The sequence below is a fragment of the Plecotus auritus genome, assembly GCF_963455305.1.
Source record: "Plecotus auritus genome assembly, chromosome: 7".
Lineage (NCBI taxonomy): Eukaryota > Metazoa > Chordata > Mammalia > Chiroptera > Vespertilionidae > Plecotus > Plecotus auritus.
Genome location: NC_137774.1, coordinates 96,785,072 through 96,812,837, shown reverse-complemented (window position 1 = coordinate 96,812,837; position 27,766 = coordinate 96,785,072). Strand labels below are relative to the sequence as shown.

Here is a 27,766-nt window from a genome sequence, read left to right as displayed (position 1 = left end):
CCATCTTGGAGGCGGAGACGCGCGGTGCGAGTTCCTCTGTACCTCCTCCTTGTCTTCGAGCCGTAGTCTTAACTCTCTGAGCTCCCTGTCCCCCACTTTTCAGCTGCCACGCAGACAGCTTCTCGGGCCCCCAGGTGAGCGTCACCCTGGGAGCAACGCGGGTGCATGCGGGCGGCGGCAGCCCCGGGTGAGGGCGCCAGCGGGCTCTGTCCCTGTGAGGTGGGCGGGCTGCCGGCCCCCCGGGAGGCTGGGGTCTTCCCGGAGCCCCGCGGCCTTTCATCCCCGGCGCGGGCTGTGGAGCCTGCCGGGTGCAGTCCGGGCGCCGGTGCGCTTCGCTGGGCGAGCTGCGGTGCTACTGTGGGTGCGTCTCGGGGGTCTCGTTCCGGCGCTTTGCCCTCGTCCAGGTGCCGAGGCGGGCGCCCCTGGCCTTTGGGCTCCACCTTCCTGCGCTCGGGCAACGGGGGAGACACCAGCGGCACCCGCTGACCTTAGCCCAGCCCAGCGGGGCCTGGAGACGTGGCAGAGCCTGTGGGGAGGCCGCTGCCTCCAATTAGCAGGATTTCGGCTGCTCCCGCCTTGGCTGGGTCAACAAACCTGGACCGGCAATGGGAAGGAAGTAGTTTATTTTTCCGTAGGTTCTCGGGTCTGTGCCTAACGCCGCTCCAGAGGGCTTTTGTACTCTGCTCTTTGTTAGTTCCTGGGACCTACTTCAGGAACTTTGTAGGGATAGCCTGTATCCCAAATTGGCAGAATTTAGAGAGTTTTTGTCATTCAAAGTAGTCTTCAGAGATACCATGTACATTTCTGTGAACATGGCACATTTGGGCATTCCGGTCTTCCTAATGTCAGCCACTATTTAATTCAGTGAACATTTATGGAAGTTTATTTGGGGATAAGAGCTGAGAATGCAAAGACAGAAAACGCAGACCCTGCTCAGGCGCTCACTTGTTGGTAATAGAGACCAGCCTTTGCACCTGTAATACATCAACAATAATTGCTTTTAGTGCTTTTACGGTTATCAAAGCTCCATTATTCCATTGATTTTTTTTTTTTTTTGGTATCCGTGTAAGTAGCCATCCACTTTAATGTTGATACATAAATATTCCTTTTTGTGCCCAGGCTTGAGCACTAAAACCTTAAGCACTCTTGACACTTCACTGTTATTTTACTACAATAGCTTTTCTTTAGTAGTAGAAGGTATAACAATTATGTATACAAAATTTACCCAATATTGTCATTAAGCTGATTCTCAAAGAGTAAAGCTTTTTAAAGGCTGAAATAAATTGACTAATTATTCCATACTACAGGTTTTAGTCATTGTGCAAGTTCTTATGACAACACATTTGTTAATGTTGGGGATGAGGGTCATCTTTAAGTCTGACTTCCACTAGCCATTGTAAGGATTCGGTAGTGTCTGTACTAGGACATGAATGACTAATAGGAAAATGGGAAGATGAAGAAGAGATAGCTTTGGGAAGAGATCGTGCATATTTGCCTCCCACTCCTCAGTCCAGTTCAGACTGACTTCTACCCCATTCCTTCCATGGAAATAGCTCTCACTACATCATCTCCAGTTTAACAAATCCATTGAACTTTTAGATACCATCCTCTTTGTTTCTGCAGATTTTAATACTGTTGCCTGTTTCTACCTTGGAACACACTGGCTGTTGGACACCACCGTCTTCCTGGTTTTCTTCCTATCTTTCTGGTCATCTCTTGTTCTTCTCTGTACACTTGTCTTCTACCTGGCTATTCTTCAATGATTGGTTGGATCATATTCTCTTTTCACTTGGTATTCTCTTAATCATCTCTGAACATGACTTTAGAAACTAGGTAAAATAAAGGAACCTACGTTTACATGGTTTCTAAGCTACAAACTAAGTCATTGTTTTTCCTTTGATGTTTCAAGGGACTTAAAATTCAGCATGCCCAATATAAACACTACATAACCCTAACCCCGAAAAGATATAAAGCAAATATCTCTTCCATTGTTCCCTACGTGAATGATACCCATCTCTATCCAGTTGTGCAAGTCAAGTATCTCCTTGTCATTGCCCCATATCCAGTCTATCACCACCACCTAAACATTTCTTAAATCTACTCTTCTCTAGCTCCACTATCACCGCTTTAGGCCAAAGGTTTTCAACCTTGGCATTATTGATATTTGGGGCCAAGTAATTTTTTTCTTGGCGGGGGCTGTCCTGTGTGTTGTAGGATTTTTCGCAGTACCCCAGCCTTTATCTACTGGATTCCAGTAGTACCTTTCTAGTTCTGACAACCAAAAGTGTCAGAATCACCTTCTTCCCCACCTCCCTAGGTGTCTAGGGTGTTCCTATTTGAACTATTTCTGTATCCTTAATGATCTCTCTGCACTTCCTCTGACTGTCCTGTGGCCCAATTTGCATACTGTTATCAAAAGAATCTTCTCAGCACAAATATGAATTGTCAAAAGCTGGAATCAGTCTAAATGTTTTTCAAGAGATAAATGGATAAAACTAGTACATCTATAAAATGGAGCACTATTCAGCAGTAAAAAAAGAACTAACTATTGATTCACCCAGCAACTTGATGGATTTCAAGGGCATTACGCTGAGTGAAAAAAAAAGTCAGTCTCAAAAGGTGATATTCTGCGTGCAATTCTATTGATGTAACATTCACAAAATGAGAAAATGTTAGAGAAAATTTTTTGCCAGGACTAATGGTTGGTGGAAGCATGTGACAGGATGTGACCAAGGGGTTTCCCGGGGGTGACAGAATAGTTCTGTATCTTGATTGTGTTGGTGGTTATGATGCAACTCCATAGAACTATACACACACTCACACACGTGCACAAATATAAAAACAGGTGAAATCCAAATAAGGTCTCTAGTTTGATTGCTAGTATTGTACCAACGTTAATTTCCTAGGTTTTATCATTGTACTAGAATTATATAAGATGCTATTATTGGGAGGAGCTGGGTTAAGGGTACTCATGAGTTCTGTTCTATTTTTGCATCTTCTTGTGAATTTAAAATTTCTTCAAAATGTTAAAACAAAAGACAACGTCACATCCAGCTTAAATGCCCTATAGTAATTTTTTGTCCTTAAAAAAATACATTGCTGCACAGCTGATGTGGCTCAGTGATTGAGTGTTGAGCCTGAACCAGGAGGTCACAGTTTGATTCCCAGTCAGGACACATGCTAGAATTGTGGGTTCAATCCCTAGTAGGGAGCATGCAGGAAACAGCTGATCGATGGATGTTCCTTTCTCATCGATGTTTCTATCTATCCCTCTCCCTCTAAAAATCAATTTTTTAAAATTAAAAACAAAAACAAAACTCAATTCCTTAACCTGGCTTATAAGGCTCAACACTGCCTGAGCTCCTGTCTCTCCAGTCCTCATTCTTTTCTGTTTTGTGCCACATGTGATTTCTTGAATGTGTCTTGTTCCCTCTACCTTATTAGTGTCTTTATACTTCCTATACATTCACTTTCTTTTTGTCTTAATTAAATTCTGCACATTCTTCAGAACCTTGGGGGACCCTTTCCTGACCTTCAGGTCAAAATCATATTCCTGTCATACAAAACTGTTCTTACACCTAGAGCATACAACTCAGGCTACAATTCTTTGTACATGGGTATTATTCTTTGACTAGAGGTCCGGTGCACGAAATTTGTGCATGGGGTGTGTGTCCCTCAGCCCAGCCTGCACCCTCTCCAAACTGGGACCCCTCGAGGGATGTCCGACTGCCCGTTTAGGCCCCATCCCTTTCACAATCCAGGACTGCTGGCTCCCAACTGCTCGCCTGCCTGCCTTCCTGATTGCCCCTAACCCCTTCTGCCTGCCAGCCTAATCACCCCCTAACCACTCCCCTGCCAGCCTGATTGATGCCTAACTGCTCCCTTGCCAGCCTGTTTGCCCAAACTGCCCTCCCCTGCAGGCCTGGTCACCCTCAACTGCTCTCCCCTGCAGGCCTGGGTCCCTCCCAACTGCCCTTCTCTGCAGGCCTGGTCACTCCTAACTGCCCTCCCCTGCAGGCCTGGTCACCCCTAACTGCCCTCCCCTGCAGGCCTGGGTCCCCCCCAACTGCCCTTCCCTGCAGGCCTGGTCACCCCTAACTGCCCTCCCCTGCAGGCCTGGTCACCCCTAACTGCCCTCCCCTGCAGGCCTGGGTCCCCCCAAACTGCCCTCCCCTGCAGGCCAGTTGCCCCCAACTTCCCTCCTCTGCTGGCCTGGTCACCCCTAACTGCCCTCCCCTGCAGGCTTGATTGCCCCCAACTGCCCTCCCTTGCAGGCCTGGTCCCTCCCAACTGCCCTCCCCTTCTGGCCTGATTGCCCACAGCTGCCCTCCCTTGTAGGCCTGGTCCCTCCCCTGCTGGCCATCTTGTGGTAGCCATCTTGTGTCCACATGGGGGCAGCCATATTGTGTGTTGGAGTAATGGTCAATTTGCATATTATTCTTTTATTAAATTAAATAGGATTATCTCCTGGACTGTAAGTATCCTGTTTTTGCATCCATTGTTTTTCCAGAGGTACCAGTACAATGCTTGGCAAGTAGTTGACCGTTACTGAAGGATAACTGAGTAAAAACATAAAAAACAAATTTGGTGTATTTAGAAGTTTTGAGTTTATGCTGAAGTTTTGAGTTTAGGCTTGAAATATTGTAATTTTTAAAGGAATTTTTCCATATTTTGTCATCATTATCATCTGTTAGGATTCTGGTATCTAGTGGCATTTTTGCTATAGTTAACTTTTCTAAAACACTGACATATTTAGCCATTAATGTGAGGAAAATCAAGAATTGAGCATTTTTTTTTATTATTTTTCAATGTTAACAGGAGTAGCCCACATACAATGCTTTATTGGGAGAGAAGTGTTTCAAAAATACTGATTTTTATTTTAAATGTAATAGTGACTGGAACCCAGATGTAAATCTAAAATGCATTGCCCTAGCTGGTTTGGCTTAGTGGATAGAGTGTTGGCCTGCAGTCCGAAGGGTCCCGGGTTTGATGCCGGCCCAGGGCACATGCATGGGTTACTGGCTCTATCCCCAGTGTGGAGCATGCAGGAGGCAGCTGATCAATGATTTGCTCCAGTCATTGATGTTTCTATCTCCCTTTCCCTTTCTGAAATCAATAAAAAATATATTTAAAATAAATAAAATTCATGCATGTGACAGAAAGTAAATTAGTAATTTACTATTTGAAATATATTGGATGAGTAATTATAGTTAACATAAAATCGTAGTGATTAATTACATAGTTAACATAAAATTATTTCCCAGAATTAGTATGTCGCAGATTGCCTATTTAACATTCTTCTAGACTGTTTTTTTTTTTTTTAGGAATTTTGACAGATCCTTCATCTGAAAATAAGTGGCATTATAAACATAAAGACCTCTGTCTCTTAATGATTATTTTTTTTTTGGTATATTTTTGTATTTTTATTATCTTTGTTGTTGAAAGTATTACAGAGCAACAAACAACAAGTGCTGGCAAGAATGTGGAGAAAAGGGAACCCTAGTACACTTTTGGTGGGAATGCAGACTGGTACAACCACTATGGAAAACAGTGTGGAGTTTCCTTAAAAAATTAAAAATGGAATTGCTATTTGACCCAGTGATCCCACTTCTAGGAATATATCCTAAGAAGCCTGAAACACCCATCCGAAAGATTATTCTTTAAAATTATTCTCTGACTATACAAGCTATAAAAATATGCTTTGACTACTGTGTAATACTTATTACATTTTTATAATTTTACAGTATATCATAATTGAAAAAATGATGGAAGAGAGTGGAATAGAGACAACACCACCTGGAACTCCTCCACCAAATTCTGCGGCAGGACTGGCTGCTGCTGCTGCTGCTGCTGCTACTGCTGCTGCTGCTACTGCTGCTGCGATGTGTTCCACCCCCGTTCCTTTAGGTACATGGAGTTGTCTAGCATATAGTGTGTTTTAAGGATAGTGAAGAGACTTCTCCTTTCTGTGTCAATTTAAAAAATGCATATATTAAAACTTATTTTACTTATGGGAGTTGGAAGTCATATTTGTTGTATATTTTAAATTACACATTTTTAAAATCTTGGGATGTGGTCTGTTATATTTAAACATTTTGCAAGAAAAAAGTCATGAAAACTAAGTGAAAGTGTTTCCAATTTTGTCTTTTTTTTTTTTCTCTTCCCTTTTTCCTAGCTGCAACCAGTTCTTTTTCTTCTCCAAATATATCTTCTGTGCAGTCCCTGTCACCACACGCATCCTCTACCCCTCAGCCATCCCTTCCTCCTGTGAGGCCTTCAGCATCATTGCCTTTTGTTCCTCCTTCACCAGTTCCGTCTGCTCCACCACTTGTTACTGCTATACCACCTCCTGTGTCTCCACCAACTGCTGCTGCCTTTAGTAATCCTCCTTTATCCCACTTCCCAACTTCAACCTCTGCCCCAAGTACTCTTCCATCTGCGCCCCCTTCGGGTCCTCCTACATCAGGATTTTCTGTTGGATCAGCATATGACATTACAAGGGGACATGCAGGAAGAGCTCCCCAGACACCCCTGATGCCGTCATTTTCTGCACCTCCAGTAACGGGTAATCCTTTCATACTCATACTTTGAAATAAGTGGTTATAGCTAATGTTTTATTTTTCAAATAATAATAAGATATAATTTGCATACCTATAATTCATTAGTTAATGTATTTACAGAATTATGCAGCCGTCACCACAATTTTAGAACTTTTTAATCACCCCAAAAAGAAACTGCATAACTATTTGCAGTTACTCCCTACTTCCTCCCAAATCCGCACAAGCATAAGCAACCACTACTACTTTCTCTCTCTGAATTTGCCTATTTTGGACATTTTATGTAAATGGAATCTTATAATATGCAGCCTTTTGTAACTGGCTTTTTCACTTGGCATATTTTCAAGGTGCATCCATGTAGCATATGTCAATACTTCATTCCTTTTTATGGCTGTGTAATATGCCATTGAATGGATATACCATATTTTGTTTATTCAGTTCATCAGTGGTTGTTTCTACTTTCTGGCTATTATGAATACCTCTTCTATGAACATTTGTGCACAAGTTTTTGTGTGGACATATTTTCATTTATCTTGGATATGTACGTAGCCATGGAATTGCTGACTTGAAAAACCACCAGACTATTTTCCAAAGCAACTCTCTTACCAGCCATGTATAAGTGTTCCACTTTCTCTGCATTAATGTTTTAAACTCATTTCTTGGACTTTCAGAGTTTCCTATTCTCATGTTTTTGCTGCTTAAATTATTAAAATAAAGCTGATGTAACTTAGTATGTGATTTTTATATGTTGTAAAACTTAGTAGTACGTACAGTATATGGACTGTCAGACAAAATTCCAAAATTTTGCCCTAATATTTTGTGCACTTACCAAGAAACATCAAGGTGAAATTTGAGAATTTTTTAAAACTTTACTTAAAAAATTATCAGGACTGAATGGTCCAAGGAGTAGTTTTATTTAACCTGGTAAAAATTTAAAACCAAATAAAAGCTTCTGTGTGCTGTAAATTGGTGGTATTGGGTCATTTCCTTTTCTAGGTCAGCAATACCTTCTATTGGCCTCTCTGGAATGGTTGTTAGAAACCAATATTAAAACTTTATCCTTGTTATTTTCTGTCTAGCATTTCTCATTTTAGGAAAGGAAACAACTTTGCTGTAATTTTTATTATCCAATTTTGCATATCAACCTTTACAAATAAAATTTTTTGCAGAGTAAAAGCTTTATACTCCTGTTTATGTATATGTGAATTTTTTAGTTAAAGTAGGGTAGAGAGAGTATGTGTACTAATTGTTATATGCTTTTATGTGATGGGCTTGGGTGCTTACACCAGTGATTTTTATGCACTAAAGAGATTAGAACTATAGCTGATCACATCCAAGTGCTAAATAGAGTAAATGTGAAGTACTTTTTTTTGTTAATCCTCACCTGAGGATATTTTTTCCATTGCTTTTCATAGAGAGTGGAAGGGAGGGAGGGGGAGAGAGTGAGAGAGGGAAACATCGGTGTGAGAGAGACATATCAGCTGGTTGCCCTCCCATATGCCCCTAACCAAGGGTGGTGAGTGAACCTGAAACCCAGGTATGTGCCCTTGACCAGGAATCCAACCTGTGACCCTTCTATGCATGGGCTGGCACTCTAACCACTGGCCAGAGGATGAAGTACTTTTTGATTGTTATCTTATTTGTCCATTTTCAGGACAGTTGGTGTAAGCCTATGAAAAAAGGAAATTTATTTTTTGGAATTTTGTTTCATTTGTATTTTATAAAATAGTTTTAGGTGATTCTTTGCATTCATAACTCAATCTTGAAATGCCTGGGTATACAGATACATTATTTAAGCTGTTTTAAACTGCTCATCTCATATATTGTATCTTCTTTTTATAGGAAATCGTTTATGGAATAAATTATATATATTAAACATTTTTGCCATTAACTAGGTATTTTGCCAGCTCCCATTACTCAGCAAGCCAGTTTGACATCTCTGGCCCCGGGAACTGAAACCACGTCAGCCATTACTTTTCCAGAGGAACAAGAAGATCCTAGAATTGTTAGAGATCAGGATGAAGCATCTGCTAGTGGAATCTGGGGTTTTATCAAGGTGAGCTGTATTTACTTTAAAAACCATGCTTAACTTTTATGAAACTAATAGGCGTTCATTAGAGAGAATTTTGAAAATACAAAATGGTGTAAGGAAAAAAATGATTTTTACTCTTTACCAGTTTTCTATAGTTCTTCTCAGTCTTTTGTTTGTGCATATCTATGTGGATGTTAATTTCTTTTTAAATAAAAATCAAATTGGGGTAGTGGCATGTGGAGATGTCTTTCGTTTGTCTTTACCTACGGTATATCAGGAATATCTTCCTAGCCATAGCATATCTTCAGAAATGTTTTCTTTCTGGCTGCTTTGCCCTACATGCCATTGCATTTATTTCCCATATTTTATTTGCTAATGTGATTTGGCATTTTCTAATTGTAATTCTTAGCAATAAAACTATGATGAGTGCTCTTATATGCAAATCTTTGTGTTCATCTGTTTCATCAGGATTAATTACCAGTGTATGTGCAAGTGAACACTATTTTTTTTAAAATATATTTTATTGATTTTTTACAGAGAGGAATGGAGAGGCACAGAGAGTTAGAAACATCAGCTGCCTCCTGCACACCCCCACTGGGGATGTGCCCGCAACCAAGGCACATGCCCCTGACCAGAATCGAACCTGGCACCCTTCAGTCTATAGGCCAACACTCTTATCAACTGAGCCAAACCGGTTAGGGCAACAAGTGAACACTAAAAATTACTGATACATATTGCTGTCTAAGAAGGTTATTCCAAAATAGACTGTTAAAGCATTTTTCACTTTGCTAGCAATGATTATCTTGAAGTACAATATTTTCTAATTTGAAAGGCAAAAAAATACCTTGTTTTAATTTGCATTTCTTTGTTACTGAATTTGAACTTTTTTTCAGATTTATTTGCAATTTATAGTTTTCTTTTGTGAAGTCTCTATGTTCTTTGCTCAGTTTTGAATTGGGATAATTTTGTTAATGAATTCATAAGATCTGATAGTGTAGTAAGAATATGCTTTTTGACAAAAAAGTTTCTAAATTTTCAGGACTCATTTCTATCAGTTTTCTTTCTTTTCAATTTTTTTCATGATAAAAATGACTTTTTCCACTATTAATGTATGATAAATATTTTTCTTTGGTTTCTTCTTCTATTTTTCTTTTTACACTTGCCAATTTAATGTAGCTATACCTATTTTATTATATGACATAAAAGTCAATCTTAATTTTTTTTCAACCACTTAATCGACTGTTCCAACATAATATCTCAGAGATTTGATATGTCACCTTTATCTCAGTTACTGAATTGTTGGTTAGTTTCAGCTTCTGGGCTCTGCATTGTATTCCACTGCTCTGCCTGTCCTTGCAATCGTTCTACACTACTTTAGTTATTATAACTATTATATTAATATTCATTGAAAGCCTACTCTGTGCTGAGCTGGGGACGGCAGAGTGTTCGTTGATGAGTAAGCGAGGTCAGTTTCAGGTCTCTGCATTCATAAAGATACATCAGTATTTGGTTGTATAAGTTTGCTGATTTCTCTTTTCTTTAGAAATTTCCTTTTCTATTTTTTCCGTTTATTTTTCTTGGTGAAATTTGGAATCGTTCCATCAAGTACCCCCCCATGAGCCCCCCACCAATATTCTGTTGGTGGCTTGGTTGCAGTTTAGTTGTATATTAAACATTTTTAGGTATTAGTATGTGCTTGACTGACTTACCGCATTTTTCATGTTTCATGAAGATGGCGTTTTTCTACTGCTTTTTAAAGGCTTTCTTTATATAAGGACTATCACTTTTTAACTTTTAAAAAATATATTTCTTTATTGATTTCAGAGAAGAAGGGAGGAGAGAGAGATAGAAACATCAATGATGAGAGAGAATCATGGATCGGCTGCCTCCTGCACACCCCCTACTGGGGATCAAGCCTGCAACCCAGGCACGTGCCCTTGGCCAGAATCAAACCTGGGACCCTTCAGTCCACAGGCTGACGCTCTGTCCACTGAGCCAAACTGGCTAGGGCACTGTGAACAGCATGTCATTATGTCAGTTATCAGTTGAATACCCAGTTTAGCTCTCCAGGTTTTGTGAATAACTTCTGATGTTCAGCATAAGGTTGGTTGACAGTCTTATATGTCAGTGTTAACGAACTCATCGTTTTTTTCTGAATCACCTTAGTTTAATGGTAGGTTGGAAGAGGTGGAATCATGGTTGTTAGCCAGATGCCATCTTGAGTCATTGCTCTCTCAAGAATCTTTTACCATGGGAGAAGTATAGCACAGGAAGAAGGTACTTGGACCTGGCTCCTTATTTCTAATATGTGGCTTTAAGAATCAGATGGGTGCAAGGCCTATAGAGGGATCACTTTGTAAGTTATATAAAGATCTGTTCACTATGCTGTAGACCTGAAACTAATGTAATATTGAGTGTTAATTCTAATTGGAAAAAAACACACAATCCAGAGGCCTGGCTTAAAAGTGAGAATTTGGGTATGAACAAAACAAGAAACAACTAGGACAAAGAAGAAACTCTGGTGAAACATAGCAGAATATTTTATATTAAGGTAACAGGTAGTTGCTTTGGGGAATAGATAAATGTTTTCACTGTTTTTATTTTTTTTTATTAGGGAACAAAGTATGGGTCTATGGAGACATCTGATTACAATCTTTATTTGGGACCTTCATGGACAAGTTTTGCCTAGTCTTTTAGATAAATAAATGAAATAACATATACATAGAAATTAAGTAAATATATATGCATGCACACATATGTAAATACAATCATCCCAGACCAGTGCTACTAAAAGTGTGGTCTGCAGTCTGTTGTGGGTCTGTGATAGATAAGAAGAGAAATTGAAAGTAAGCATTTTGAAATTTAATAGCAATTTAACATTGTTATATTCTTGTTTTTCTTATATTTTACAAAGTACAGGTCTGTGATGCATTGGAAACCTAAAAAAATAATTTATTTCATTATCGGGTGATCATTGTTTTCTTTGCTTAGAATGGGTATTTATATGTTAATTTGTTTTATGCAGGGTGTAGCTGGGAATCCTATGGTGAAATCTGTGCTTGATAAAACAAAACATTCTGTAGAAAGCATGATTACAACGCTGGACCCCGGCATGGCTCCATATATCAGTATGTACTTAAGATAGACTAGCATCTGCCATATATTTTAAAAGTATGTGCTAATGTCAGCCATTAATTGGAAATCCATAGGTCTTATAATCAGTAGAAATCCTCTTAATAGTCTTATATTGATTGTCAAATCTTAATCTTGGTATTTTTAATTCATCTTTTTCTTTATCACCATTAAATGCATTTTGAAAACTCCTCAGAATAAACTTCGGAGGAGTAAAACCATATGAATTACTAGTATGCATACTGACTGATTTTAAGTGTAAATGTGGTTAGTCACTTGCTTTATATGACTTTACTTTATTCACTGTTGATATTTGAAGTGATGCTTTGTTTATATTTGGTTTTGACATTTCTTATCTATTTTAAATAAGTATATGTTTAACTCAGTAATATTTTTAGAGGAAGTTAATCTATTAATAATACTGTAGATTACTGGGTTTGTTGTGAAAGCTGTTTTATCCATCTTTGAATCTTCATTACCAATAATTCCTCCAGACAGTTGACATAGACATGCAGTATGCCCTTTAATTTTTAATGTACATATCCAGTATGTGAAAAAATATAATCATTTAGCAATATCAGTGACCAATTATTAGTAATTCTGTTTAAGGTAACTTACAAGCCAAAGCTGTGTACCAGGTATCTGAATATAGATTTTTAATGGCAATAAAATGTCAATAGTTTTAATGAGTCTTGACTATGTTTGTAGTTTACTATGTAGTAAATGTCAAAGGGCAAGATCTATCAATGATAAGTACCATTTATTAAATGCTTGCTCTGCCAGGCACTGATTCTCCCAAGAGCTCTGCAATGTAGGTATCATTTTCCTCAAGTTTTAGATGAGGAACCTGGGTTCAGAGAGATTTAAGTTATCCTAGGACCTAGGTCATACAGCTTGGTGGAACTAGATTCAACCCATATTCAATTTTTGACAACTAGCCACTTTGCTTCCCTTAAATCAGGAATTAAATCAGCTTAATTATTTTTGGAGTTTATATCTGCTAAAGGACTTAGAAATCAGGCCCTATCATGCATATTGATTTTATGTATTCATAATAATCAAGTTAGACAATGAACACATCATGATAGTCTCCACAAGCTCCTATTTTGATGAGAAAAAGTATTTTTGGAGCTCTTGCTGTTTTAATGGGTACTGTATTAGACTGTGAAAGCCATTATTTTATGTATTCTTAGAGCAAGCCCTGTGAGGTGATAGGTACTTTTCTATAAAACAAGTTCAGTGACCTCTGCAGGATAATGAAGCTAGAAAACGATAGGACTATAATCCAAGACCATTTCTTAAGCCAGTAGTCTGCATGACATCAAGAAAAAGTAAAAAACAAACAAAAAAAAAAGAAACCAAAAAAACACCCAAGGGTGGAGGAAGAGATACAAAGTTTGTATTATTAGATAACGTAACATATAATCTTTTTTTTTATTGTTTAAAGTATTACATATATTAGTACATATATCTCCTTTTTTTTTCCCATTGACCTTCCCCCAGCCTCCCCTACCCCCTGTCTCATGCCCTCATCCCACCCGCTCTCCCCCCCCCCAGTGTCTTGTGTCCATTGGTGTGCTTATATGCATGCATACAAGTCCTTTGGTTGATCTATTTCCCTCCCTCCCCAGCACTCCCCAGCCTTCCTGCTGTAATTTGACAGTCTGTTCGGTGCTTTACTGCCTCTGTATCTTTTTCTTCATCAGGTTATAAGTCTGTTTGGTGCTTTACTGCCTCTGTATCTATCTTTTTATTCATCAGGTTATAATGTTCTTTATTTTCCATAAATGAGTGAGATCATGTGGTATTTTTCTTTCATTGCCTGGCTTATTTCACTTAACATAATGCTCTCCAGTCCCATCCATGCTGCTGCAAATGGTAAGAATCCCTTCTTTTTTATAGCAGCATAGTATTCCATTGTGTAGATGTACCATAGTTTTCTAATCCACTCATCTGCTGATGGGCATTTAGGCTGTTTCCAAATCTTAGCTATGGTGAATTGTGCTGCTATGAACATAGGGGTGCATATACCCTTTCTGATTGGTGTTTCTAGTTTCTTAGGATATATTCCTAGGAGTGGGATTGCTGGGTCAAATGGGAGCTCCATTTTTAGTTTGAGGAAACTCCATACTGTTCTCCACAGTGGCTGCACCAGTCTGCATTCCCACCAGCAGTGCACGAGGGTTCCTTTTTCTCCGTATCCTCGCCAACACTTGTTTGTTGATTTGTTGATGATAGCCATTCTGACAGGTGTGAGATGGTATTGCATTGTCGTTTTGATTTGCATCTCTCAGATAATTAGTGACTTTGAGTATGTTTTCATATGTCTCTTGGCCTTCCTTCTGTCTTCTTTCGAAAAGATTCTATTTAGGTCCGTTGCCCATTTTTTTATTGGATCATTTATGTTCCTTTTATTAAGTTGTATAAGTTGCTTGTAGATGTTGGAGATTAAACCTTTATCAGTGATAACATTTGCAAATATGTTCTCCCATAAAGTTGGCTTTCTTGTTGTTTTGTTGATGGTTTCTTTTGTTTCTTTCCGTGGTGGAGTGTAGAGCTCCTCTGAATCCACCTGTTTGCGCCAATTGGGGACCGGTGTTCTGGGGTTTGCAGCTTTTCGGTGGGTGCCTTAGTTGCAGATTTTCAGGCTTACGATAACATCCCCTTTCCCCTTCAAGATGGCGTGGTCTCTGCGTCCGAGCCGGTGGCTCCAGGAGGGGATCCAGCAGCAGTGGGGGCTGCCTGGTCAGGGGAGCCCCGTCCAGCAGTTCCCCAACTTCTCCTGGAGTATAGCTGTCCCTTAAGTCACCAACAAACACTCCGCGTGCGACCCTCAGCTGCTCTTTCTATCTGCTCCCGGACAAAGCTCGGGACACATCCGTCTATTCCGCCACCATTTTTTCCCCATTTTAGTTTTTCATGGGAAAATGTGTACCATATAATCTTAATCAGCTTTAAAAAGTAATACTGAGTGTGGAAAAGCTGACACTGTCTTGACAGCAGAAGCAAGACCATTCTTACCTAATAAAACAGTGAAACGATATTTTTACTCAGATATTCTAGAAATCATTTAATAATTTTAAATGTATCAAAAAGGCACAAGAGCTATTAGAAATGCTCTAATATATTTTAACACAGTTTAACTTTATACATTCTTTTAATTAGTTCTCCCTTTGCTATGAAAGGCCATGCTAAGTGAAAGCTTAGTGGAGTAGTACTCAGCTAGAGTCAAGAGATATGTCTCACATGGAAGAAAAAAATGAGAAAAAAGTACGTTTCCTCTTCCCTCTTATGTGAGCTATTGCTTTTAGATCTTAGTAATGTCTAATAAAAAAGGGGCGGGGGATCCATAATAAAAAACGCAGCTATTTAGGAAGTATTTTCAACTGTTCCAGAAGATATTTATTAGGAAAACCATAGCATCGTTTCTGGGGCAAAATATTTTACAATACAGATAGCTTTCTTGAGAAATCTCTTTTACCGGTGATAGCCTAATGCCAAGTAGCAAAGTATGCTGTGCTTAGAACCAGGCCTTTGAATTCCATGTATCACAAAATGTTAGATCAAGATCTTAAAAGTAATTAGGCACATTTGATTCAATTACTCTAAATAGTACACAGGTTTTTAAAGTAATTGCAATATTAAAATTTTTAAAAAATTAATTTCTTATTGCTTTTAGCCTTTTTAAATTTCAGGTTTTATAAAAGTTGGCATTTCATTTTTTTAATACATGCTTGCATATTTTTGTTAGGTCAGTAATAGATGTATAATTTATAAATATCCAGTTATTTGTGGTATATTTTTTTTTCAGTGATGGGGATGTATAATAAAATTTCAACTCTCATATTTTAAACTATTTTCTAGATAAAAAGCATATTTCATGGTAGTCCTTGTTTAGTGCAGAACTTCTGTGCAAGTCTTTGACAGGTTATGTCAGTAATAGTCATTTTCTGTAAATAGTGTCCCAAATATGTGACTTATATTTCACAAGTCAGATATTTAATTCCTATGATTGCTGAAGGATTGGCAGCTATGGCATCCATATGGTGTTAGAATTTTGTGTATAATAGATATGTCTCTAGTAATTAACAGTAGAAAAACCATTTTGATTTATAGCCTTTAAAATGAAATAAATGTCTATCTAAAATTTAATCAGAAAATGAAACTAAATTAAATTAGTATAATAGAAAATCTGTTTTCATAGTGGCCCTAACATCATTTCTCAAATAAATAGATATCTATGGAACATCTTTTAGGAGCTATTATTAGATGCTAAAAAAGTGTTCCATGAACAGATTAAGCATGGAAGTACTGGGTTATAGTCATGATTTTTAACTGTTGGATTTCTCAGAATCTTTATGCTAATGTACCTTATAAATTTCCAAGGAAGAAATACAGTGTGCAGCATCTCCCAGGCTGTTTGACTATATCACGCTGTCATCAGGGAGAGCTACTAACATGTTCTGGAACAGTAATTCATAGAATTCAGAACAGTGTGGTGCCGTATTTGTGGCAGATGTGATAATCAGAACCATTAGAAGGTATGCGCCATCTTCTGCTTGCAAATAGATTCCCTTATCAGGGGTGGGCAGACTTTTTGACTCAAGGGCCACAATGCGTTCTTAAACTGGACCGGAGGGCTGGAACAAAAGCATGGATTTAGTGTTTGTGTGAACTAATATAAATTCAAAGTAAAGGAGCGGAGGGGAGAGCAAGAGAACCCTCCGCTCTTTCGGCTCCGCGGGCCCGATAGAACAGCCGAACGGGCCGGATCCGGCCCGTGGGCTGTAGTTTGCCCATGGCTGCCTTAGATAGTACATTAGTTCTCATTTTTAAAACTAAGGAAAATTTGGTAGTTCTGAGCTAAGCTCTTGTTGGAATAAGATGCCTATCTTGCATTGTTCTGTGAGCTTAGTAATTATGCAAATGAAATGTCAACTTATGGTGATAATTTTGAGAATTTCATTATTTTAATTTGGAATTGAAATTTTCTGCTGTTTGTAGAATCTGGAGGTGAACTGGATATTGTAGTGACCTCAAATAAAGAAGTAAAAGTTGCTGCTGTCCGAGATGCCTTCCAGGAGGTCTTTGGCTTAGCTGTGGTTATGGGGGAAGCTGTTCAGTCCAATATTGCCCCACAACCAGTGGGCTATGCAGCTGGATTAAAAGTAAGTAATAGAAGGAAGACTGCCAGTAATAGAAACTGGCAGTAATCTCTTCGTAATTCTGGGAATAATCCTGTGGTCTGTATGGAGCTAATTGGTTTTTACATAATGAAACAATCAGCTTGGTTTTAATTAGAGAACTGTTATGAAGATATAGTGGACTTTTAAAGAAACCTTAGGTGGGTTTTTAATTGGGGGAGGGAGTACACACATGCAGAGAGCACAAAAAGAAAATAAGTAGTCCTAAAAGAGATATTCTTAACCCAATGTTAACATTAAAATCAATTACTAAAGAGACAATAACTCTCAAATCCCATAAGCTTTTTATTACTATCACTATTAATAATACTTTACACTTACTAGTATGTATTTCTTCAGGGTTAGGAGCCTCTAATCACAGCATTTTTGCCAACCAATTAATAACTAACTTTGTTTTATGTTTGCTCTGTTTAAATACACCTTGTGTATATATTTTATTCATTAACATTAAACTCTCAGAGTTAACCACTAAATTCATGCCTGGATAAGGCTTTTCTAACACACATTTTCTCCAGAAGGTACATCACAGTTTTCTTTGCTTAGGAACACTAACAGCACTTCCACACTATACCTAGAGCCATTTTAAAACAGCAAAATCACCAAAAAAGGCACAACTGAAAAATATAGCACTAAATAAATTTATTGAAAAGCCAGCCATAGTTATGACCATTGTTGAATAATTAATACAGGGTGGGGCAAAGTAAAAGTAGTTTTACAGTTGTGTGTATGCAAAACAGTTTATTCTTGTATTATTTTCCATATGAACAATGTAAATCTACTTTTGCCCCACCCTGTATGTTATAAACACAGATGTAGTTAATACCTACAAGCATTTATTTAGAACCATGACTCTTATATAAGTCCTTAGAGTACAGGGTAAGCTCTAGAGTCTTTGGGTATCTTACTTTAGTACTGAGATATTTAATTCAATGTGGCCTCTATACCACCTAATTTTTGATCCCCTATACTTTTAGAAAATAAAGGTAAAATTCCATTCTCAGGATATTGGTAGGGAATGATATTAAAATTGCTATAATTGTGACCCCAAAAGATGCCACATTTAATTAATGTGGTCAGAGGATAAGAGAGGTGAATGTAACCCCCTCTTTATTTTCTCTTCTGAATTCCATAAACAAAAAAAAGAATTAGACTTGTCTACCTAGCTCATTTCTAATAGGTGCTAATTAATTTCAGTGAAATGTTTTGTGACCCTTACGAAGTATAAAGTCCAGTGCCGTAGGCTACTAAGAAATGAACAAACAGTCTCTGTTCCCTGAAAGCATAAAATCTAGGAATATTTTGTTGTAGTGCATAGCTGAGATATCACCTTCAAAGAGTTAGGAGTGAGTCCCTAAACATACCCCTAATCCATTAGTAGTTTTTACTGAATTAACATTTATTTCAACTTTATAATTAAAATTCAGCCATAACTACCTCTTGGGAGGAGTGAATTAGGCAAATTTATAATATTCAGTATAAAGAATTAAGTTTATCTTATTCATTACATTTTTTTCCAAAAATTATTTAGATTTTTAACATTAGCGATATAGGCCTTCAAAAGCACTTTCTTTTGTTCGGTTTTTCATGTAGTTAAGTTCTTACTGAAGGCCTATTAGGTTAGACACTGTGCTGTATACTAGAGATGTAAGAGTTAAGAGTAAGCAAAAATACACAGTCTTGATTTCATTGTAATCTTGATTTAATTTAATCTTTCATCCTTCATCTTTATAAGTTAATATCTTTACTCATTCTCATCTAGTTTTCACTTTGTTCTTTATTTCAGTTATCTCTGAAATAAATTCAGTTGTCTCTAGAAGTATCTTAGCTTTCTCAGTTTTCACTTGAATAGGAATTAATCCCTTAATCTCATTTACTATTAAGCTCTGCTGTCTATAATAAAAATAGGTATTTGTCTAATTTTATTTAGAAATAAGTTTTTATCTTGCTCTTTTAACACATCACTCATGATCACTATTTATGAAGTGATTCAGATAAAAGTAGTAAACAACAACCTACTTTTGTTTTCATTAGTCCAGTTTTTAGTTTTCTGTAAAAAGATTAATTCATGATCTTGATTTATCTGCATAGTGTTTGTAGCCCCTCAATTTTGTTTCATTAATGGTGATAATATTCCTGAATAAAACTTAAAACTGTCACCTTAAGGTTATATTTAAAGAGAATCAGAAGAAAAAATAAATATATTTACTTAGAAAATTTGAATCAACTAAAAATGAGATTGATAAAAAATTTTTTTATTCTGTAGGAGGGCTCCTTGCCAAGTTAACATTAAAAACCAGTTTTCTTATATTAGTAAATAACCATTTAGAACATAGAATGTCTAAATAATCCATTTTATAGTAGCAACCAAAACAATAATGCAAATTGAAATAATTTGGAAGGTATACTCCAAACTGAGTACTGAGAGGAACACAATTGGACTTTTTCACCTTTTGTCTTCTATATTGTGTGAATGAGTATGTGTGTGCTTGCATAAATGTATGCATATATTGCTTATATAATCATAAATTAGTATATTTAGTAATGAATAATTTGCAATGTTTTCTAACCTACACTGTTATTCAGGGTGCCCAGGAACGGATAGATACCTTGCGTCGAACTGGAGTGATCCATGAGAAACAGATTGCTGTGTCAGTAGAAAACTTTATTGCAGAATTGCTTCCTGACAAGTAAGAGGCTTGTTGTTTTTTCTTGTAATGAGAACTCTTAAGATCTTTCTTAGTAGCTTTCAAATATACAATACAGTATTATTAATTGTAGTCACCACATTGTACATTACATTCCCATGACTTACTTTATAACTTGAAGTTTGTACCTTTTGATCCCCTTCATCCAGCCTCTGGCAAGCACCAATCTGCTCGTTGTATGTCGTGTTCTGTTTTTTTAAATTTGTTTTTAGATTCCATATATGTCAAATCATACAATATTTGTCTTTCTCTTAGTTCCCTTAGCATAGTGCTCTCAAGGTCCATGTACCTTGTCATAAATGGCAAGACGTCCTTTTTTATGGCTGAATTACATTCCAGTGTCTGTGTACCACATTTTATCCACTTACCTTCAGTGGACACTTACGTTGCTTCCATACCTGGGCTCTTTTAAATAATGTTGCAGTGAACATAGGGGTACATATATCTTTTATAGATACTCAGATTGATGGATCATATATTATTTTTCATGTTTTGGGACACCTTCCATAGTAGCTGTACCAATTTATATTCCTACCAACAGTTTGTAAGTGTTCACACTTTTCTCTATATCCTTGCCAAAGGTTGTTATTTCTTGCCTTTTTGATAATAGCCATTTCAACAGGTGTGAGGTGATATTACATATGGTTTGGGTTTGCATTTTCTGGATTATTAGTGATGATAGGGCATCTCGTGGTTTTATGATTCTGGTTAATTAAAATGCTGGTGGGGTTACAGTTGACTTCACTTAAGTCAACTTACAAGTATCTTTTAAATGGAAAAAGTTTTCATTGTGAAGGATTTATCAGAAATGAGGAGAGGATTTGTTATTCCCTCTGAGCTTATTTTTTAATTTGCTAATAATTTTTCCAGTTGACTATACAGACAAAATTTTTCATATTTTTTCAAGTGGCATATTAAAAATATTATGCATGACAAACTTATTTGCAAGTTCAAATGAGTATATTTAGTGCATTATTTGAACTTGATCAATAGAGATTGCCATTTTTCTTTCTCCCTGGGGCAGGGAGTGAGGTGAAGTTGAAAGATTAGTAGGAAGAAGAGGAAGGAGAACCCAAAGTTTCTTCATCCAACAGCACTAATAGTGAAAGAAATGGAAGAGGTTTGGTGGGTATGATAGGTATTGCAGTTTTAGATTTATTGAGTTGAAGGGGACATCTGGGTGGACATGGAGAACAAAGACGACCTTGGAGTTCTTCTAATGTGTATTCACTAGCACCACAGTGATTACACAAGAACTTTCCATGATAAGTAATTTTCAATTATTTTTTTATCATTGTTCCTCATTATTTTTCTCCTCTTGGAATTAAGCCAACGGGAATTTTATATATTATTTTTATGGATTGTCTTCTTGAAAATTGATTAGAAAAACATTTCCTTTTTGAAATCTTTTAATATTTTATCAAAATGATATTACTTATACCTTTTATTTAGCACATAACTTGAAACTCATATTCTGTTCCAGATGGTTTGATATTGGCTGTTTGATAGTTGAAGATCCTGTCCATGGCATTCATCTAGAAACGTTTACACAAGCCACACCAGTGCCTTTGGAATTCGTACAACAGGTTAGTTTTCTCCATTTTCATATGCTCCAGGGAAGCTTTCAAAATAAAAATGTGGGCAGATGTTTTGTTGGAAATAGCCTTCTAGCTTTTTTTCTTCTATGTTTTAGTACTTCCTTACTTTTGTTTTCCAACTGTCTTTGAAAAGGTAATATATTTATGTAGTTAATCACTGTTTTCCTCACCCTGAGATGAAGAGATTTACCTCTTTTCCTGGTTTATCTTCACCTTTCCTTTATTTTCCCTAATACCTTTGTCTTCATCTTCCTCTTTGGTGGTAAGTAGAAACCTTAGTGAAAGGCATATGTCTTTACCTGTTCACATCGTTTCTATACTGAGGCATAAATGTATAATGATTTTGATTCTTTCTATATTTTATATTCCATTTTGTTCAAGAAAAAAAATAGAAGTGCATATTTACATTGGAATCTTTGTACTCTTAAATGGCATTTTTGTTGACTTTTTCCTCTTCTCCATTTTATAAAATTTCTACCCCATTTGTACTCTTGCACATTGTCAAATGTCATCGCAAAACTTTATTGGATTCTCTCCCAAGAAAATACATGTATGTACTCATATAAATTGGGCAGATGTGTGCATAGAATCCCTGAAAGCAACCTGTGGCTCTCTTTTTTTTTTAAATATATTTTATTGATTTTTAACAGAGAGGAAGAGAGAGGGATAGAGAGTTAGAAACATCAATGAGAGAGAGACATCGATCAGCTGCCTCCTGCACGCCCCCTATTGGGGATGTGCCCGCAACCCAGGTACATGCCCTTGACCGGAATCGAACCTGGGACCCTTGAGTCCGCAGGCCGACGCTCTATCCACTGAGCCAAACCGGTTTTGGCAACCTGTGGCTCTCTTAATAGGTTTACAGTTTAGATGGGGACTAAGAATTGATGCTTGGAATTTTAAAGTTATTGAACCTTTTACTTATACCATAATTTCTTTTCAGAAGTACAAGAAAGCGTTTTTGTAGATGTTAACATTAAACTCCAATATGAAGGTGATTACAAGATTGTAACAAATATTATGCATATTGTTATACCAATAAATTAGAAAAATTGGACAAAATGGTAGATTTAGTAATTAGGTTGGACCACATGGAATTGCTGTCTTTTAAGTAAAATCAAATATTGGCAGTTTCATATGATTCAACCTTAATCACCTCAATGAAGCTTTCCAAAGTCATCTCATTAACCTAATACATCTTTATAGCTCTTAATACTTAAGAAATACATAGTTAGTCTTCATCCCAATTTTTGAGAGCTCCCAAAACTCTTGTAATTTCTTATTAGAGTCTACCACTGTGGTCTTCAAACACAGATCCCTTATAGTCAAGCAGTCATAAAAGATACAGGCACATTCAGTTATTAATAACTTCTAGTCTTTCATATATGAAAATGTCTCCCAGGGTGGGCTTCTATTTGATCTGTTCAGGTTCCCAAAACAAAAGTGATGTCAGCAATATAGGGCTTCACCCTTTCAGGCACCTGGTACAAGCATGCCTCAGAGATAGTGCGATTTGGCTTAGATGTTTTACTATCTGGCCCTTTTCAGAAAAAGTTTGCTGGCCCCTGTGCTAAATGTCCATTGCAAAAGGATAATTTTTATTTTATTTTTAGGAATACATATTGGAAAATAATAGATATAATGCTCAAAGAACAAAGCATCAAAACTGTATATACTAATATCAAAACTTAGGACATATTGCCAAGTAAAAATACACTGCATCTAGTACGATCCATATATTTACATATGCACACATACTTTAAAATTATATACATTAATAGAAAACAAAAGGCCTAGAAAGATATGCAACAAGCTGTTAATGTGGTTAACTCTGAAGAGTGATAGTGAAAGAGTGTCCTTTACTTTGCCTTTTTTCTATTGTCATTGTTTAATTTTTTTTTTTGTCATGAGGTTCAAAACTAAGATACCAAAGCATGTGCCTTCCTTTTATTCCTGCTATGCAGCTCTCTCCCTGTTTCTTTTTTATCTATCCTAAGAGTTTAATTCTGTGCTTCCTTACTGTTGGAGTTTTTTACTTAAGGGAATGAAAGTCAGCTATTTAGGGATTATAATTACAGTCAGCATGCATATTAATGAAGTTTAGAAAAAATTTATACAAATAAATTACCCCTTCTATCCCCCAATTAAAACTCACATATGTTGGAGTTTTGCTTCTAGGATCAATATCTTGTTCCTCAAAAATGTGATCCCTAGACCCAGCATCCTAAGTGTCACCTGGGAACTTGTTAAAATTGCAGACTCTTGGGCCCTCACCCAGAGGTCCTGAGTCAGGATCTGCAGCTTCCAAGATCTGTGGTGCTTCGTGTACATGTCACCTGTGAGAAGCACAGTTGTGATAGTGTCTCTGGAGATCTTTGTGATTAGTCTGCTACTGCTCTTCTCTGAAACCTAGTGAAATACTGATCGTGCAGTGGGCACTGTGGTAGGGAAGACTGAGCAAGCTCCCCAGTTTCTCAGTTTCAGAAGTGTTGTACTCCTTCTCTGGGAACCTGCTGTGGAGTTTCAAACTAGGGGTCTTAGGTAGAGTATACGTGGTTTTCTAAAATTAAAAAAAAAAAAAAAAAGCATCTCAGGTAATTGTAATACAAAACATGTAACTATATTCATCTGGACTATACCTAATACCCTAAAACAGAAAATCTTCCTTATTCTTGGATATTCAGCAGTGGGTTTATTCTCTTATTTCTGTGTGGGGTGAATATGTAATTTGAGTGGGAACAGATAAAGGTTGGGTCAGGTGTAATGAATGATGTAATGATGCTATCCTGGACTGTATATTTATAGGCATTGCCTTATTTACATGAAAATAAAGTTTCTGGGGGTACTCGTCTACAAATTAATTGAACTATCCTTTTCTGAATGGATTAAAGTCTAATATGTATGCAGTTTCCGTCTTTCTGGTAGGAATGTCATAACTGTAAAGAGATATAATGTTTCTATTTTAGTACTAATTTTATTATGAACCTGAAGTGACAATGAATGTAGAAGTAGAACTTAGGCCCTCTGACACTGAGCTTTGTTGGATATAGTCATTAGACTTAAGACCTTGATTATATTTTAAACAAATTAGCTGTGTGCAATATCGTGTTGATTCTTTCATAACTTTGGAATTTTATACAGTTGGCAGCATTAGCTGTTTCTCAGGGTCTATCATCATCGATATTAAGAGCAACCTGAGAGACTTTGAAATGTCACAGCAATTTCCAATGATTTTTTTAATATTTAATAATATAAATTTCATTTTCCATAGGCTCAAAGTCTAACTCCCCAGGACTACAATCTGAGGTGGTCAGGCCTTTTGGTGACAGTGGGCGAAGTCCTGGAAAAGAGTTTAGCAAATGTCAGCCGGACTGATTGGCACCTGGCTTTCACTGGCATGTCACGTCGACAGATGATCTACAGTGCAGCCAAAGCAATAGCGGGCATGTATAAACAGCGCCTGCCCCCCAGGACCATGTGAGAGACTTACCTAGATCCTGAGACGGCCTCACCTTGATCTTGGTGGTAAAGAAGACATTTTACTTTCTGAAATTGGATAGCGTCAGTGATCCAGCAGTTTTGGTAATTTTCCCTTTAAAAAGCCATCGTGTCATGTCAGCAAATGAAAGGAAACAGATCCTTTTATGATCATTTAATTACATGTACTATAGTTCTCAAATATATAAGTATTTTTATAGGACAATTTGATACCAGATTTAGAGTACAAATTCATGGGTTAAGAAATTTAACTTGATATGTACTTGATTATTTTGTTTTTCATAACACAGTTAATGACATGCTCGTTGAATATTCTTTAAAAGCATTGTTTCTTTTAATTCAAGATTAATCTCTGTCATTCTTTGAAGGTTTTTTTGTGTGCGTACATGATCTCAGGTCTGATGCTGAGGGTGTGCTCAACAATTTACCCTAAAACACCTACCTGTAGAGAGATGGTGCACATTTTGTTTGCATATTTTTAACATGGGCCAAAACAACAGAATGGATCACTTTCTCTTTGGTTATCATGTACACACATAGTGTGAATAATGCTATATTGTTCTTTTTTTTTTAAATAAGTTCTGGCATCTTACATATTTATGCTCTGAACATTAGGGTAATACATTTTACTTTTTGATGGTTATGTGACAACTAAATGGCAAATGATTCGAGTATTTTTTAAATCAGAAGCATTTGAGTTACTTTCTTAATACTACTATTCAGTATTTTCTAGTAAATTCCGACAACAGCCATTATTTCTGATTCCATTCATATTTTTCCATTGTAATAGAGAAATTTTGGGAGGGAATTACTTTGTTGTTAATGGGATTGTATGCTTCTTATTTAATTAAGGTTACTTCTGACTTAAGTTTGCCTTAAACACTGCTTTTCCAACTTTGTCGAATTCTGCCTTCACTTTTTGTGGAACTTTTCGAAGAAACTTTTATATGCAATCTGGTTTAGTCCATTATGTTGGTACTTAGTGAAAGTTTCTTTTTCTCCCAAATATATTTACCATTTTTGAGTTTTATATAAATCAATAGTTTGTCTTACACTTTTGAACTCTACATATGCAAGTTTAAATAACATTTAAGATAGTAGTTTCTTATATAAATGTAATTTATTTACTCTTCTATGCAGTTTTTTTAGAGTTAAAAGAATTAGCACAATCTTAAAAAGGGTGTTAAAGCTCTTATCCCACACTGTCATTACTTGTAAGGTTTGCTTTGTATTTTTGCAGTTTTTTACCTGGGGCTGAGATGAATTAAATATTCAGTGAAATTCAAGCTGTCATTCAAAGTAATGAGAGAAAAGAGATGAAACCAATTGTGGTATAATAGGGACAGAATACTTTTTTCCTCTTTATTGGTATTTATGGAACAGTTCATCTATGTCTTCTCCATCTTTCATGAATAAGAGAAGTCTTTCTCTACCATTTGTATTTGTCCTTTATTTTTAAAAGCTCACTTTTCTAATAGTATTTTATCGTGGCATGGCCTGATGACTAATTATGATTATGGATGAAGGAAAGTATTCCTAATTAAAATACTTTTGCTACTTTCCTTCTATTACTGGGAAATTTTACAGATCCTTAAAAGTAACTCATTATCTCTCTCACACCACAGCAGGGTTAGCAAGGCAGTCTGCTAGTGTTGGTGTTTTGGTGCTCACCAACGATTTAAGACTACGGTTCCCTTTACCCATCATCCAGCTTCCCTCTATTCTTTTCTCTTTCTGCTCATCTCCTAACCTCTCCCACACTAGCATTTCTTAGAGTTGGACTGGGAGCTGTTGGCTTTTTTCCTCCCTCAAGCTTCTTAGGAAAGAAAACCTGTCTTCCACACAGTCCTTGACTGCTATTGTTTTGGTCGAGTTTGTGATTTATTTATTTTTCCTTACTGAATTTTATAAGCTTACACGTCTTCATTTTAATTAGTGTGAAAGAACAGGTAAAAATGCAGGAAGAGTAATTTAACATCAACCTCAGTTGACAGAGGTACTCAGATTATTCAATTCAAGATCTTCCTGTTACTAAGTTTGTCCAGCAACCCTGGATCTGGAACTGTGCCACAGACTTATGGAGTTAGAAAGCTTTAGGCAATACTAGTGGTTTTCTCTTATTATTACTTCCCCACTTTTTGTTCCTCTTTCTCTCAAGGATTAATGAGGTAAGAAATTGAGATAAATGAATATATACAAAATGGTAGTAGATAGTAATACATACAGATGAACAAGTAGATAAGAGTACAGATGAACATGTATTATGTACATCTATTAAAAATTATGCAAATTAGTAACATACTCAGGGTCAACTAAATTACTTTAATATGTTGTTGGATTTATTTTATTCCTTGGCTAAAATTCTTAACAGGAATTCATGTTCTGTGAAGCCAAACTTTCTATGTTCTAGAAGATGTTGAGTTATACGTAAATTATTAAGAAACTTAGATTTTTACTCCCAGAATATGGTTTTTAAGGTACTATGCAGGATGATGTATTGGGTAATATCAATTTTGTAAGTATGTAAATATGACAAATAAATAATACCTCTACTTATTTCCCAGAAGTGTACAGTGATTTTTTAAATGCTTATGCATATTAATATTATATTAGAAGGGCCCATATTTCCTTTTTTGTCTAAACTGGCTACCAAGAATTCCTATAGAAGAGCAACTTCAAGAACCATCTTTCAAGTGGAAACTATAACATTCAGATATATCAGAGTTGCTAACTCTACGTTCGTAGAACTCAGAATATTTAGGGGAGAAGATGCACTGGAGATAGAGTTAATAGGCCTGTGTTCATGAAGAGACCTGCATTTAATTTATTCTTGACCTTCACAGGTGTCATCTTTAAAGGAAAAAAAAAGTTTTAGTTGTTACTGTATTTGTCATTTAGAGCCTAGTAATCCCAGGAGGAGAGATTATTGTTTTGATTTGGCACAGGAAGTGGTATTGTAAAAGACACTGAAATATTGATTTGGGGTTTTTGTTTGCCAAAAAAAAATATTACTGTCAATAGACTAGAAAAACACTAGTTG

At 36.7% G+C, this 27,766-nt stretch overlaps 1 protein-coding gene across 1 annotated transcript; it reads left to right on the top strand.

Annotated features, from left to right (window-relative positions):
* On the top strand, positions 1 to 27,290 carry PRRC1 (proline rich coiled-coil 1). Its single transcript, XM_080679062.1, has 9 exons — positions 1 to 134; positions 5,745 to 5,907; positions 6,176 to 6,565; positions 8,453 to 8,613; positions 11,615 to 11,717; positions 16,726 to 16,889; positions 19,509 to 19,612; positions 21,114 to 21,216; positions 24,500 to 27,290. Exons 2-9 carry the CDS (start codon positions 5,763 to 5,765, stop codon positions 24,707 to 24,709), a joined length of 1,380 nt encoding a protein of 459 aa, XP_080535188.1. The 5' UTR covers positions 1 to 134; positions 5,745 to 5,762; the 3' UTR covers positions 24,710 to 27,290.
* Positions 27,291 to 27,766: the final 476 nt, after the last annotated feature.